The 17150-nt window shown below is 35.2% G+C and overlaps 1 protein-coding gene across 2 annotated transcripts in view; it reads left to right on the top strand.

Moving 5' to 3' along the window:
- The window catches only part of KHDRBS2 (KH RNA binding domain containing, signal transduction associated 2), a 518678-nt gene that overhangs the window by 242578 nt on the left and 258950 nt on the right, over positions 1-17150 (top strand). For both annotated transcript variants that reach the window (XR_004421664.1, XM_033093385.1), the window contains exon 4: positions 1320-1466. Coding sequence is in view for 1 of the 2 variants with exons in the window: in XM_033093385.1 (XP_032949276.1) it covers positions 1320-1466 (147 nt within the window). In the remaining variant the exon portion in view is untranslated. The remainder of the gene's footprint in view (positions 1-1319; positions 1467-17150) is intronic.

Genomic DNA, 17150 nt, shown 5'->3' with positions numbered 1-17150 from the left:
AATGATGGGCATTTCTAATCAGACAAACATGTTAATATGGGGCATGCAGTTAACCTGTATGAAATCAATAGCAAATTAGATTTTATTTGTCCATTTTGTCTACTCATTTCACTTTTCCAATTTAATTTCCATATAAAACTAAAAATTACTGTTTAAAATTTTTTTTTATCCTTTGAAATTTACTGAGACAACTGCTAGTTTATTGGGGGTCAAGAAAGTTAAAACTGACTCTGGGTGTTGAACATACAATGGGATTTATAGATGATGTAATACAGAATTGTACACCTGAAATCTATGTAACTTTACTAACAATTGTCACCCCAATAAACTTTAAGTAAAAAAAAGAAAGAAAGGTAAAACAATATTCTTTATGTTAATTTTTAAACCAAATTTTGCCTTGTTGAATTCCTAAAATAATACAAATCTGGTTGCAAAATGAGGTGGGTTTGAATCCCAACTTTGCCAAAGTTTCTTCAAGTCTTTGGAACTCAGTTTCCTAATCTAAAATGTGTGAATAAAGTGCAAGATTATTGTGATATTAGAGATGATTTGTGTAAAACACCTACCACGCCTTAGCAAAATATATGGATTATACACTGATTTGTTCTGCATCTGTACTGTTTAACCAGGCTTCAATAAGGACCTACTAAAAAAAACAGATCCAATAGAAATGCGTTGTTAGTTCAGCTGAGAATATGTAGCTCATGGAGAATCAGTGCCAACAAAACCGTTAATCACTATCCCTTCAATATACTCCTGTTGGCCAAAATGAAGGAGCAAATGATAGAAAAGGTGTGGATGTAAAGCTCTATGAGAATCTGGGCCAGTGGGAAGGCAGGCTGGGAGATGAACCTTCGTTTTGCATACTTTAATGGCAAACAAATAACCTTTCACCGCTTCCCAAAAAGTATTTTCCTAGAAAGTCCTTGATTTCTTAAAGAACGGTTATAACCTTTGGTTTATGATCTGTAAAATATTACTCATCAGACTCAAAAACAGTCCTTTTCTTCCAGAATGTAGTGGTGTTCACTGATGAGTTAACGGCATTTCTATGTCTTTTCAGGAATTTAGCATTTTCATTTAGCTGATTAAAATCTGTTGTAGATGACAATTATGCCAGGATTTTTTTTTTCTTTTTAATCATTCACTCAAAAATGATTTAAAAACCTTTAAATGACTTGTACCAGTTTCTTATTTCTCAAAGGGTTTCTACTTATGGAAAATTTACTTAGATTATGCCCTTTTGTCATATTCTTAGTAAAAGTTAAATCAATGCAAAATCAGTGGATTTGTATTTCTAAAAATAACCTCTTTCACAGGAAGAAGAACTAAGGAAGAGTGGGGAAGCCAAATATGCCCACTTGAGTGATGAACTTCATGTATTAATTGAAGTGTTTGCTCCACCTGGGGAAGCTTATTCACGTATGAGTCATGCATTGGAAGAGATTAAAAAATTCCTGGTGCCCGTAAGTGTTTTTTTTTATTTTATACAAAGAAATTTCTCATCAGTTTCTATTTCTTTTAAAGTGCCTCTGATCTTCACTGAGTTTTAGAAGGAAACTCATATTGAAAACTAATTATTGTTTTTTTATAGACATACAAGATGGGAAGAATTACACTTATTTTTTAAAGTTAAAATTATAGGAAACAGATTTATGAATGCTTTCTGCAAAATCAGGGATTCATTCATAAAATGAATATTTGACTTAAATTTAAACTGAAATGCATATTATAAATTATGCTCAAATTGTTGTCACTTTCCAGGTTACGCATCAGAAGCATTTACACTTAAAGCAGTAACCCCTAGAATATGTTTCAAATACAATAAATCTTTTCACTAGGAATACTATACACCTATTTCCTTCAGTTTTTTTTCCTTTTTCTTCAGGATTTTTATTAAAAATAGAGCTAACATACAATATTACATTAGTTTCAAAGGTACACCATAGTTATTCAACACTTACTTGCCTAAGGAAGTGATCACCATGATAAGTCCAGCAGCCATCTGACACCATACCACACTATCACAATATTATTGACTATATTCCTTACGTGGTACATTAAATCCCCGTGACTAATTTGTTTTATATCTGGAAATTTGGACCTCTTATTACTCTTTACCTGCCCTCCCGCCCCCGTTCAAGCGGCTTACCCACTGAGTGGGATCTGCCCCAGTGGGCTCTGGTGCCTGTTGAGACTGCCCTTTGGGTGTGCCACTTGTGGGGCTAATTGGGTGGTGCTCTGCTGTGGTATAAAGCCAATTTCCAAGTATGATGGTTCTGGGGACTCTTGGGAGGGGTTTCAGGGCAAACTCAGGTCACACACTGCCTGTGACTGCCCAGGGACTGCTTGGAAGGAGCTACAAACCTATCTGTGGTTGTTTGTTGTCTGTGCTAAAGTTGGAGGCACATGGCCATGCTGTGAACTGAGGACAGCTGCCACCACTAGCAGGCGTGGAGTAGCTCCGAAAAAGCCAGGATGCCCCAATTCCTGCTGCCACCTGCTGGCTCACCTTAAGGAATCTTAAGCCACTGAAAAACCCTCATGCAGTATGCAAGTTGGGTGAGGCAGGGTTTCAGGGAGTCACTAGAATGGAAAGAGTTGGGGTCACCAGGTTAATGTGGAATCTGGTTTGGTGCCAGTGCTGAACTTGGAGCTACTCAGCAAAAGTCTCAGAGCACACTGAGGCCAGTCACTGCCTGCCAGGGGCCTGTGGACTCTGAGTTTTCCAAGAAAGATGCGGGCAGGGCAGGCTGCTCACTAAGAAAGGGTTGGGGGAGTTGTGTGGGGCAGGGTCCATGGGTGTTAGCAGGGTGGAGCAAGTGGAGCTCACCAGACCAATGCAGACTTAGATTTGACCATAAGTATAGCGGGGAGCTCATCACAGGAAAGATGGTGCACCCCTGCTGGCCACATGGGAAGGGGGAAGGGCCCTACAAGGGAAAATGGCGACTGTCCTCCAGCCCTCACTCTGAAGTCACACACCTCAATCTTTCTTCCATATGCCTCCAATGCCCCTGGAGTCACTGCCCCTCTGCCAGAGCCTACAAGTGAGTGAGTCTGTGCGTGGGCCCTTTAACAAGACATCTGGGTTTCCTACAGCCTCTGTCCCACCTGGATGATCAGAATCCCCACTGTTTTTCACAGCCAGATGGTATACGGTCTCCTATTATGGGCACCAGTATTCTGGGCTGGGAGCCTGGTGTGGGGCTGCAGTCCCTTACACCTCCATTGCCAACATATCCCTCCTGATTCTTAACTGCCACAGGGAGGTTGGGTGTCTCTGTTTTGTATCTCTGCCCCTCTGACCAGTCTCGACCTGACTTCTTCTTTATATTCTTGGTTATAAAACTTTTATTCAAGCTAGATTTCATATGGTTCTCCAGGTTGATCTATAATTTAGTTGTAATTTTAATGTGATCATGGAAGGACTCAGGCACAGTGTTTATCTACACCACCGTCTTGGATCTCTTGAAAACTAATTATTCATAAAGTTGATGTGACCAAAAAATAAAATAGAATACAAAAAACACTTAGCACAGGACCTGGCATGTTGCCACATAATGGTTGTTTGACAACAGTATTTGTCTTCAATACAGTACATGCTATGAACCACTTCATAGCCATGCAGAATAAGACAATTAACACATAATCACAAATACACAATTCACGTTGTATACATTTGGGTCTTAATCATTGGTAATTAACATGTATTACTGGCAATTTTTAATTAATAAAGAAACATTTGCATGTATAGTAGGAAGCGAAAGAGATATGATGTGTAATATTTGTAACAAGACATTGATGTTATTTGAAAATATCAAATATATTTTATATGATAGTATGCAAAGTCCTGGCTCATTATCAAATATAATGGAAAATAATCAATATTAATAGGACCAGACATTTGTTGACATCAAGCAAAAATCGAAAAAAATAAACTCATTGTATTATATGAAAGCAACAGAGAATATTTAGTTAGTAAGGCAGCAAATTCAGGATTGCATACTAAATAGAATTATCTACTAATTTGCTAAGAAATTGAAGAAGATTAAATGACTGCAGCTTTCCTAAAGGTTGACAATTTAGCATTCTTCGAAGAGGTCATTTAAATAGAAATCTTGGCATCTGGCTTACAGCAAGGAATAAGATCATCAGAATAATCAGAAGAGAATACTGAATAAAGTTTTCTGAAGTACCTGGGCAAAAGTCTTTGGCAGAGAGAGAGGCATAGCGGGGGAGAGGAGCTAAAATTAATATGTGCAATGAAAAACACAGTAGATTTTTAAACTAATCAATAAACTCAGAAGAAATGTTGGATAAGATTTGTTGATTTTGAGAATGGGAAAAGAAAAAAAAAAAACAAAAAAACCCCAGAATTTCCAATTGTAAAATATCAAGATCTAACCACATTATTTATATGCCCAGTTTAAAATTTTCTATCAAGACAAGGTTATAGAATAATCCCAAACAACTCTGATTATTCCCTAATTTTCATACACACAAATAATTTCTGCACAATTTATTATCTGGTCCTTACCTTTACAGCTCCCTAAATAGATCCCAAATTTCTTAAGAATTAGGATGCTATGTTCTCTCTTGTTTTTGCTTCTGAATTAAATATCTAGTACTATTGGATAGACAGTTTTACTGTATTTAGCTCAAACAAGAGCTCTAATTATACAGGGGTATAGAAGAAGGATAGGACTGTATACGTTACTGATATGATGGTGGTGTACAAGTAATTTAAATTCCCACAGCTTCAGTTTATTCATCTTTAAAAAGAAGATAATTGGAACTGACTGATCTCAGTCACAGTTATTGTGACTATTAAATGGGTAATGCATATGAAAGGACATAGAAAATTATAACATAATATATAAATGGATATATTTAATCTATTTCACTGTTATAATATGTAGATAGTGTCTTGGAATGACTTTTTGAGGTGAAATATGTAAGGTAAATACTATTTCATTGCTACATCGGAAGTGTGTTCAAAATATATGGTGAATGTTTAAATAAAAACATTTATACAGTAAAAGACACATTGCCATTAATCCCCCTCAAAATACTTCCCTTGCTTCAAACACACTTATCCTATTGTCCTTGCCACTTTCTGCAGCAGTTGTAAAAGTCCTCTTTCACAAGTGTCTTCAGTTGTGCTGTCATAGCTGCCTCAATGTCCTGAGTCGCTTCAAAAGTTTTGCCTTTCATGGTCATTTTGACTTTGGGGAAGAGCTAGAAGTTGCGTGGTGACAGATCCGGTGAATAAGGTGGATGAGGACACACCATAATATTTTTAATTGACATAAATTGCCATACCAGAAGCTATTTATGACACAGAGCCTTTCCACTGTGATTAAAAACTATGGTAAATGCTGCTGCTGAGTGCCATCCAATGGAAAGGCAGGGATCTTCAATATGGGAAGCAGCATGTGGAACCTTAGTAGCAGTGTGGGACAAGTTTCAAGTTGTTTGGTGCAGTCAGTCAGGTGAGCTATGGTTGAGAGTGTTTTAAAGTGTGCTGTAAATCATCCCCCATCATGACAATGCTACGTGTCACACATTACTTCTGGTATACGGCAGTTTAGTCAAATAAAAACATTACGGGGTGTCATCATCCATCTTATTCACCAAATCTGGTACCTTGTGACTTCTGGCTCTTCCCCAAAGTGAGAATGATTCAGGACATTGAGGCAGCTATGACAGCACAACTAAAGACATTCACAAAAGAGGACTTCCAGAACTGCTTCAGAAAGTGGCAAGGACGATGGGATAACTGTTCAAAGCAAGGGGGAGTATTTTGAGGGGGCTTAATGGCAGTGTGTCTTTTACTGTAATACTTTTTTTATTTAAACTTCCATCATGTTGTTTGATCACACTTTGTATATATTAGCCATAGGCTATAGGCTAGATTAACCTTATTTTATTATAAATGCCAGTAATAATCTCCTTATACCTCATGATACTTGTGATCATTTCTTTCATATATTCTCCACTGAAATATAAACTCTGTGAGGGCAGAGCTAAAGGTGTCTCTCTTGTATTCCCATCATTTAGTATCATACCTGCCACAATATGTAGTTTTTGATAGTTTGACTGATGAAATGGCTGACCAAATAGGTCCCTCACAGAGGGACAGAATAACTCTTTGGATCAGATTTGGGAAAAATACCTTACCATCAAAATGCTCTTTTATAGATCCAGATGAAGACCGAAAATCTTACCTTATCCATTGTCACCTATTCCTTTCTATCTCTGGGCATTTATCTCTACCTATACAACTGCTCTCTTATTGTGCTAGCTTTTGTTTATCCAATACTCCTGGTTCATTCCAACACTAAGGGCCTTTGAAGATTTTTCTCCAATATATTGACATGGCTGTCTCCTTGCCATTCAGGTCTTGGCTGATACGTTACATTGTAGAAAATGCTTTCTTGACCACACAATCTAAAATAGCCTCTCTACATTTGTACAGTTCTATTATATTTTGTTCACAGTATCACTGGCCACCTGATTTAACATTACTATCATTGTCCCATCATGCCCTAGTTCTCTTCACTTATTTATTTTCCTCATAGCTCTTATCACCTTCATATACATATATATCTTATTTGTTCGTTGTAGGTTTCCCTGCTGATATAAATGTCATGAGGGCAGGGATTATTGTCTAGTTTCTCTGCTTTAATTCCCTATTTTGAACTATGCCAGGCACATAGGAAGTGCTTAATACATATTTTTTATGAATGAATAAATGCTTGAATGAATAGGCTTTTACAAAATAAATAACTATTCTGATATCTCCCCATGTAGTATTAGCAAATTTTACAATCATTAAAAGTCCTTCTGCTTGATAAATTTTTCCCATTTACCTTGTTTGCCTTGGTACCAAGCAAAGGATAGCATCTGTCTACTTCATCCATCACCACAACCGCGAGACGATAAATGAACTGCCAATCCTTTACTTCTTATATGAAGTCACTTGGTGAACCAGATTTCTTTTGACATTTGATATTAAAGTCCACAGAAAAGCTAACATATTGGGACATTAACATTATGAGTATCCATCATAGGTGAAGAATTATAGCCCGTGAGAGGCTTGCTGGAACAACATAGAAAGCTAATGTAGAAGAGAACTCTGGAGTTCCACAGATATTTAATTCCTCTACAAAAGGGAATGTCTTTCCATGGTTAGAACATTCTCCTTCTTCTCCTTCCTGTATGCTATACAGTGTTTATATATCTTGCCTGTTGTCCAGAGGCTGTAGTCATCTAAGACTGCCAACTCCAGAACATACACTTCTTCATGAAATGTCTGAACGCTGCAAGATGTTTGAAAACAACAGTTTCAGTACTTTAAATACTTTTTAAAGACAAAAGAATTATTATTGCCTGGGGATAATTTCCACTAATTGTCTCCATTCAGTCACTACAGTTTAATCAGACCAAGTAGAGTGGCAGGTCAATAAAACATCAATAAATTGAACTTTACTAATTTTAAATCTTTAATGTTCTGAGCAGATGTTATATTAAAGTTTTCTTAATATGTGCTAATTTGTCTTAAGGATTAGAAATGTTAAATAAATTATTTGACAACGACAAAGGGGTATAAAAATCTTAAACTAATGTATGTGTTAATGTTAGTGTCCTCTTCTTCCCTTTATAAGCTGTAAAGGGGTAAACAAATTCATTATTATATTTTGTAATAATTCTTTCTTTTGCAGTTCAGGCACTAGGACTGCCATATATGGTTGTGCACGTTGTGCCTCGCTAATGAGGGGCATTGTGTACATCGTAGTTTGTGAACAGGACCTTCGGTATCCCTAAATACAGCTCCTCTTTTTCCAACTCTAATCAGCAGATTAACTTACAATAATGACACTATTTCTCTTTCCTAAATCCTTGGACTCTCACCTTCAATTAAATTGAATTAATAACTAATGCTTAATAATTAACACATGATTGAAACATAATACATTGTATTCTCATAATTAGAACTTATGAAGCATTCAAAGTAATTCTGCCTATGGCATGTGAGTTTATACATACTTTCATCAAAAAGGTGAAAGGAGAGGTTTTCAAATTGGAAATTAGATTTAAGTCACAGATAACAAATTGATAATTTGTTACCTTCTCAAAAGTTAGTAATCGACAGAATTAAGAAATGGCAATCCTCATCTACCAAGCCCTGCTGTGGCCTGGAATCTGTCCCAGTGCAGTATGCTGCATGATACTATGATAGGACTCACCAGAACTTGAAAAGTATTTGTCACAATTGGGTTAAACCTCTAGCATCACTAGAGGTTTGTATCATTGAAAGAAAGACATTCATAACTCAGAAGGGTCATTCACAACTCCCCATGTTTTGTTCCTTCTAAATGCCAGGAAGGGAAACACTGTTTGAAGCATTTTTGTGTTTTCTGTAGCAAAATCAATATGTCATGAATGAATGAATATATATATATATATATATATATATATATATATATATATATATATATATATGTCAACACATGCACACACACACATAACTATGTAAAGTTTTAGATCTGTGTGCTGTGTGTGTGTTTGTATGTGTATGTATCTTTTGTTAGTCTCATCAATCTCACGTATAAGACTTTAAGCCAATTCAACACAGGAAAAAAAAAAGAAACACGTATCATTGCAGGTTGTTTATTTCTTTCCTGCATTAGCTTGGATGTATGTGTTGGTGACAGCCATGATTCTTGAAAGGGGCAATTAGGGCATATTATATCATTTTAAGTTTGAGGTATTGGAAATCTATATAGAAAACCTACCGAGAGTATGACTATGGCGCAAAAGTAAAACCCTTTTTCTCTTTATGGTAAAAGCAAATAGAGGACATTCTTGCTCTCTGTTCTTCAAAGACTGTAATCTCATCCTAGCTCTGAAATGGGAAAATTACACTGATTGCTAATAGAAATCATATAGGAAATAAGTAGATTCAAGGAAATTAGAAAAGAAAAGCAGGGTATTTTCAGTCTAGAAGATGGAAAAAGACTTAGACTTTCATACACTGAAAAAAAAATGGGGAAAGATTTGGAGGATGACAAACATAAGACTGTATCTCTGAAACGCATATCATAATTTGATAAGAAGTGGATATTTGGTCAGAGTCTTTTATGGAGATGAATATCTAGGGGAAACCACATATTAAATAACTCCCCTCACCCCCGCACCCACAGGACAAACAACAATGAGAAGTGGCAAGAGTCACAGGATGGGCAATGGCAGATACATTTTGGCTGGCTGATGGCAGGAGTTCAGCATGTGTACTAACAGCTCCTACAACCAATCAGTAACAGTGAAAAAATAAAGTTAAATGCAGAGAGGGAAACAGGATTTATAACCTGGATACCATTTCTTCATTGTTGTGGTTGTTGTTAAATAGTTGTCAAGAGTTTCCTTGCACTGCTGTCTTTAAAACCAATTAATTCCCTTTTCTTTCCCACAATTAACCATATTCTAATAGTGTGGTAGCTAATAGCACTAGGCACAAAGCCACATCTATTTATGTAATTATTACTTGCTCAAAAATGTTTCCTGGATTGCTATAGCGCTACTCTCATATTCTGATTGTACTTTGAGAAATTTATAATCATCTAATATTGAGTATTTCTTCTTCTCTGATAAGATGTGATAGATAAACAGGTCTAAAATTAGATAAAATTAAAATTATTAGTAGTTCTTAGGGCAGAACTAATAATTATTATGTAATTAATTATATTGTGATAACATAATTTATCATTATTATTATTATTATTATTATTATTATTATTGTTATTGAATCCCAAAACCTCTTTAGCATTGCTAATTGATTGACATAACCTAGAAAACAGTTAAAATAAGTAATGGATAACTAGTTGAGTGTGATTTTTCTACAAACCCTAATACATGTGTCTTCTTACTTCTCACCTGAATAGATAATCAAATGTTCACTTTATCAATCTAGGGCCAGAATGTGGTCATCTGCTTTCTATCTTAAAAAACAATTTGTCACTAATCATCTGTGGTCTCATTGGATGCCAGTGTTCTGAATTCTCCAAGACTACTCTTTTCATGAGCTTTTATTGCTTTTTAGATGCCAGCATAATTCTGTGTCTCTCAGCACCTCGATTCCATCTTCATGAGTTACTTCTCCATTAATTGACATTATAATCAAGAGAACTTTGCAATACCATATGTAGTCATTAACATGAAGGTTTAGCAGTGTTCCTATAATGTTATCTATGTTGTTAAAGACCTGTAGTTCCTAAGGATAAAGGTTTGATCTCCAAGTCAATAATCTACCTCTTAACTTTATTGGATTCTTGTATGAGGGAACTCTTAGAGGATTAACTAGAAATGTTACATTATATTCAAAACATTTACTGAATGCTAATTCTGCACTTGTCCATAATAAACATATGCAACTGTTTTAATAATAAATTTTATTTATTTATGTTTTAATAAACTGGCCTGCAAATGCTTTTAAACATGGAGGTAACTCAAAAAGACTCATGATTAGTGAAGAATTTGGTACAACAAGGCATCAAGACAGAAAAGAAGGTCAATAATCATAATTTGTTAAATAAAGTATATAATTTTAACTGAGTAAATAATTTAAATAAGTAAAATAAATGGTACCAATTAATGCAAAGCAAAATTTTGTTCAAATTAAATTCAAGAAATATTTCTAACTATCAATTATATGCCAGTCAAGATTCTAGGAATTTGTGTTACATCAACTACTGCCATTGTAGAATTTAAGAACCAGAAAACTGTTTTCAATATTTAAAAGATAAATATTATGGACAAACATTTGAGAGAGAATGAAATGGGAGAACAGAATGGATAATAAGGACAATATGGACCAGGCAACACATATCAAACAGAAAGTGATACTTCTAGAGTCAAGAAAAATCAATTGCTGACAGGAAAATTATCCCCTCTCCAGCACCTTCATTTCCCTGGGCAGGTTTTCTGACTGTTCTAGCTCTCTCTAGCTCTTTCTGGATGATCTTTTTTTTTTTTTTATATCACAACTTATGTGTACATCTTACGTACCTTTAGTGACACCAGTCCTCTAAAGTGTTCGAGTGTACAACATGGACCAAGAATGCAAACCAGACAGGCCACCAAACACTTGGTGAGAACTTGAGAAATGCCTTGCTCTTCTCCAGTCTCTATTTTACCTTCCCAGAATCGAGGGCTAATCATTCTGGTCCTTAGCCTCTTGCTGGCCACGGAGGATAGGCATACCCAACTGGGTCAATGGTAAATTTGCACTTGGGTGAATTCTAGATATCTGCAAGCCAAACTCTCTCCACTCTATCATTGCCACTCTAGAGTTTTCCAACACAGGGTTTCATGTACTCAGTCAGCCCAAAAGTAATAAAGGCCTATACCAGTCCATGGTCTTACTTGGGTCTCTCAAAGAACTCAAGTCCTTACAGACACGAACTTCTGAGGATCCTAGCCTTTATTTCACCCAAAATGTGCGGGTATGTTAGAGTTAGTGAAAGAGGGAAAGAGCTGCATTTACATCACTATCTTCCCAGAATTACGAAGGTCTTCCACAGTTGGTTTAATGAGTTCTTTTTATATTTAGCACGTGGAAAAAAGCATCCGAGATAACTTTATAGGCACCAAGGTCTTAAATTTGAACTCTGTATATCATGTGACACTTCTAAGATGAGTATTTTGTTTTGTAATAAATCAAAACTTACATATTTAAAATAAAATAAAAAAATATCCTCAAGAGAAAAAGAATAGTATTCTATGAATATCTACCTCTGTAAAAACTAGATAAACAGCCATTTCCATATGTTTTATACAGGTGCTGTCAAGTTAATGTGTACAAATATTAATGATATTATGATAAACTTATTTGCATATTCAGACCATTCACATAAATGATAAATGTCAATAACAATTAGTATTTGCCATTAAAAGCCATTCTAAGAGTAATATCAATTTTAGTATATTTTTCAATAGAAAAATTAAAATGCTGATGGCTGATTTTTATTCTTTGTATAATCTTTACCTGATTTTTCTTTAGGGAAAGAACAGTGACATTTGTTTTGAGTCTATGACCTGCTAGGCATTCCGATAGGTAGCTTATAGACATTACCTTTTGTTATCTTCACAAAAAGTTTGAGATGGATGTTTATATTTGTATCAATGAGGAGATTGAGGCTGAGCAAGATTGTGTAGCAAAATAAGTAGTGTAAGTAGCACGACGTAGCAGAGCCTACCTGTCTTTATAGCTCATAGTTTTCTCACAACAGCATATTGCTTCCCACATTAGATAATAAAAGAATATAGAATGTCTAAGATTTGATCCAATTAGATATCTATATTTAATTACAACACCAGTGATAAGTGACACAAACTAGATTAGAATACACATTAAATATCACCTTTGCATATTTCCATTTGGTATTTACCATCAGATGTTTGGGTTTCTAATTTTCGTTAGAGATAAATATGATAAATAATTACTAGAGGATAATAATGTGCTGTTGTTAGAAGCTGATATTACAAGCTGATTTTTTTAAGTCTTCAAATCCTGATGTTAGGCATATATTTCTCTTACTAATGATCTCCTTCCCTATTTTCATACAAAAATCTAGATTCTCTTAGTTTTTTGTATGAAATGGCAAATACAAGAGGAGAGGGTAAAAGCTAATGTAATTCAATAAATTAAAATATCTGGTGTTTGAGAGTATACTCTGATACGTAGAGTGTGAAGATACAAAATTTTAATTAGCTTGTGGGAAATCAAGGCTATCTGGAATTTTTTTGTTGTTGTTGCTTCTAACATTAATTACGAGGAATGGATATTCAAGTTTCTACAATAGTGAATAAATAAAATAATGAGATTGTTTAAAATGTGTTTGAGACAGACTGAAAATATAATCATTTTAACTAGTAAATTTCACTGTATTCATGTCAACAAAAAGCTTTTCTCTAAACAAGTAACATGGGTTGAAATGTTGAATTATTGAGATACAATGGAGGTAATAGCACCATTTTTGATTAATTAATCACCAGGACTGTGACACTATAAATATATAGAGAAAATAATTACATCTGGTATTTCTATTTGTGTAATTAGTCAATTGTTATTGGTAATAAATAACTGTTGAAACTGGTTCTTTTTCAGTGTAAACTTCTTTTGAAGTTCTTGAAAACCTATTTACTTTTAGATTGCTGTTATTTCTCCAATGCCCTTTGTTTCTTCACTTTTTTCATTTTCTCTGTTCTGAAGTTTAGAATATTAAGGCTTGGCTGCTATAATATGGAAATTGTAGTTACTCTGTTATAACAAGAATAATAGAATCATAGAATTTTAAGAGACTCTGTATTGTTTTACCACATCTCTCATCTAGGAGTCCATATTCTCCAACTAGTATTTATCTTTGTGTAGGTCAACATACATTTTGATCACACAGATTCTTGTAATAATTTCATCCAACCTTATTGATCCTGTCTGTTACCCAAGACACATTGAAGAGATAGAAATCACTCTCTGGTATTAGCATATTTCCCCAAAATAAGTTATACTTTATGTTGTTCTGTCCTTTCCTCTTAGTCCTAATCTACTTCTTATTTTAGAAATTAGAGAAATTTGAATAAAACACATAAGCAAGGATGGATATCAGAATCAGAGTGGAATTCTTTTAAAAGTGAAAGGAGACCTTCTAACAGGGACAAGGTAGATAACTACTCTCCTTCTTAAACCCATAAGTAGAAAAGCTACAGCTAGGATAAGGTTGACGCTAAAGTAGTCCTCATGCAAAGTAGAAACATCATCTTATCCCAGATACATTTTTAACTGTGAAACCGACCTACTGTGTAAGAAATGAATAAAAGACCCACTGTGTAAGAAATATTCCTTATTTAAAGTATACTGAATTATTAGAATTAATCATTAGCTAGCAAGTACACAATTTTGTGATACAAGGAGAGTAACCCTTTCTTTAGAACTTAGATGTTCTAACCAAAATATGGCAAAATACAGATCACACCTGTAAGATTGATAATATCAACCTTAGGCTCTATGAGCAAAGAGTCTTGTTTCTAAACATTCTTTATTTAGATACCCTGCTACCCTGTGTCAACAAAAGGTTGCTGCTACCAATCCAATGCCAACAAAGTCCCCAATTTGGGGTGCTGTGAAGGGAGAAACTGAGGGAAACAGCTTGAGTGAAACAGCTCCAGTGAACAGCTCAATTGAAACAGTTTGCAAACCGGTGAAATGCATTCTTCAATAGAAAGCAAAAATGTGCTCCACTAAGACAAAGGGGAGGCAGGCTTATATAGAGAAAAGTTCCTGCCCCTGTTTTCTGATTGGTCTAATTTCATGTAAATGAGGACTGCAAATCCGCAGTTTGATCACACTGTCCTGATTGGTCAGAATCACTTGTTCTGATTGGTCATTATGGAATCGCTCTGATTGGTTGATAAAGATGGAATTGAGGATATAGCTGCTCAGCTTCCATTGGACAGGACAAGTCTCAGTCCCATTGGTTAAAATACAATACCAGGAGTTTCTTTATGAGGGTCAGCTCAGATGGCAGGAGCACAGTGCAGGAGGTGTGGCAGCTCAGTCTACTGCTCAGTCTGCAGCTTTTCCCTAAGAGTGCAGTGTGTGTTAAAGGCCTCAGTAAACAATGGCTACTAGACTCTGATTATGAATTTGGGCTCTATTAACCACAAGGAGTCCTGGGCAGGTATATTCTTTCTCAGGGTTGACACTCAGAATTAAATCCAGCCCACTTTGCCACAGAAAACATTTTCTATTTTAAAGCTTTTATCCCCACACCTATATAGATACATTCATATAATTGTAGAGCTGAAATAATTTTTAAGCTCAGAACAATTAATAGGTTCCCAAGGCAATTTAAATATTAATGGTTGGGAAGAAAATACTTGAAAAATACTCCATGTCTTGCCAATCCCCTAAGGAATATCCAGAACCATGGAGTTCCAAAGAGGGTAGTTTGAAAATCATCGGTGGAATCCAACCTGCATTTTACCAATGAGGATATCAATGACTAGTATATTACTAGCCATTAATAACTATACTGTCCAATGTCAGCCATTAATAACTGAACTGTCCAAGGTCAGGGAGCAAAAGAAAGATGTGTCAGATGCCTCCTCATCAGGGAAATTATAAAAATTGAATGCCCAGCTGCTATAGATCTCTTGTACTCTATTGGAGAGAACGGAAAAAGTCACTTGCAGTTGGCAGTGGTTGTGTAATTAGCATTAAGCTCCTCCATGTTTAGAGCATCCTATATGCCTATTTCTTGTCATATAGACAACTCTGGACTTATTATCAATCGGTAAGCATTAGCCAATATTGTTTTTAGTGAGAAAGCAGGTGCAGTTTTTCCTGCTCAGTCTTAGATGTTCATTGATTCAGCAGTATCTTTATAAGTTTGGAGACCTCTTCCTTGCTTTCACTTTCTTATTTTCAAGGCAAAAATGCATTTTATCCTTGGTGAAATCACTTTGAAGTTGTTTGAAACATAAGTAAGGCATGTGTGATAGAACTTCTATGGAAGGGGTAGAAGCAAAAAAATAACATGTTGAAATCATATAGTGCCAGACACTCTGGAATACTCTGTCATCTCTAACAGCAAGCTGGTGCCTCCTTACGTTATAATGTGGTCATTCTCACAGTTAGTAGCAATGGTTACTAATGCAAGATATTAAAAGATTTAGAAAGTAGAATGTAAAAGGCAAAAAGGGACTGACACAATTGTGACTGTATATCATTGGTTGTTCTCAGGAATAAAAAACAAAATAAAATTTGAAATGACCATTCTGGAACTTCAGGGTCCTCTTACCTGAGTGACAAAGTTACAGAATTCACCAGTATTCCACACACTATGGAGAAATTTGTTCTGTTATAGTTAGACCCTTTTATTTACAATAAAAAGTGATTTGTTCTGATTAGATCATAAAAGCCTGTGTGGAGGGAAGAGGGATTATATATTTTTTATAAGTGAAGAGAGAAAGAGAGGGAGAGGGTGGAAAGTAGAGGCAGATTCTCATGAAAATCTTAAGGGCCTCACAAAGAAATACATCCTGGCTGCCCCAGGCACAGTAGGAAATCTGAGAAATATCTTTAGCCTTAAAAGGATCTTCCTCTGTCTGTGTGCCTGTTCACTTCTCCTGTTCTTCCCATCCACCTTCTATACCTGCTACTTCCCTTGTCTTCTACTTCACATCTTCTCATCACTTCCAATCTATGCTTTTGTGACTCCTCGGAACTTTGGTTTGCTATAAGAGGTCTTGTTCCCTCTCCCTCCTGGCCCTTAGAGCTCTCCTCTCAGCTACACTCCCACCACTTGTTCCCCTTGTTCTGCCCCTTGTTCCCATTCTTGTATATATCTGTGCTTACTGATTCCAGGCATACAGCTTGGAAAATTGTCTTAAATATCAAAGCTTTCAAATAAATCTAATTCTTTTCTGCCTCAAATTTCACTGATACACACACACACACACACACACACACACACTATTATCAGAAGATATTTCTTCACTTTTCCTCCCTTCTTTCTTTTCCTTTCTTTACTTTTTAAAATTCAGAAATTTAAATTTATCTATTTATTTTTGTAAACATAAAGGAAAGAAATGTATCCTTGTCTAATAATTCAAACATAGTATAAATATTATAATTATAACTTCATATGTGTTGTTATATTTGTATGACTGAACAGGATAATTTTTAAATTTTAAAATAAAATAGCAGAAACTCTCTTTTCTTTTAAAATGTCTACCAATTAAAAACACACAATTTTTATAGATGTTCATAACACTATCCCAATCATTTAATAAATGTATATTAGGGATTATTTGATAAATTGCCCAAATATGTTAATATTGCTTCAATTAGCTTCATTTTTAGAAATAATCAAAATATGGATGAATAAATATCTGATTGCATTACTATTTAGGGAGATGTTTTCTTTAAATACAGGGTATGAAGGGACAAGAAGAAAATAAAATGTCTGAACCAGGAATATTCATCTTTATCCAGTGGCCTCAGAGTCTCTTAGGTCTCTCAAAATCCATCTTCCAAAAATACGAATTCAGAGTTAGAATAGTTATGGGGTCCTCATGAAGCTAGG

The sequence above is a fragment of the Rhinolophus ferrumequinum genome, chromosome 3 (genome assembly GCF_004115265.2).
Source record: "Rhinolophus ferrumequinum isolate MPI-CBG mRhiFer1 chromosome 3, mRhiFer1_v1.p, whole genome shotgun sequence".
NCBI lineage: Eukaryota > Metazoa > Chordata > Mammalia > Chiroptera > Rhinolophidae > Rhinolophus > Rhinolophus ferrumequinum.
The sequence above is the reverse complement of the archived record's forward strand: the minus strand, read 5'-3'. Positions and strand labels throughout refer to the sequence as shown.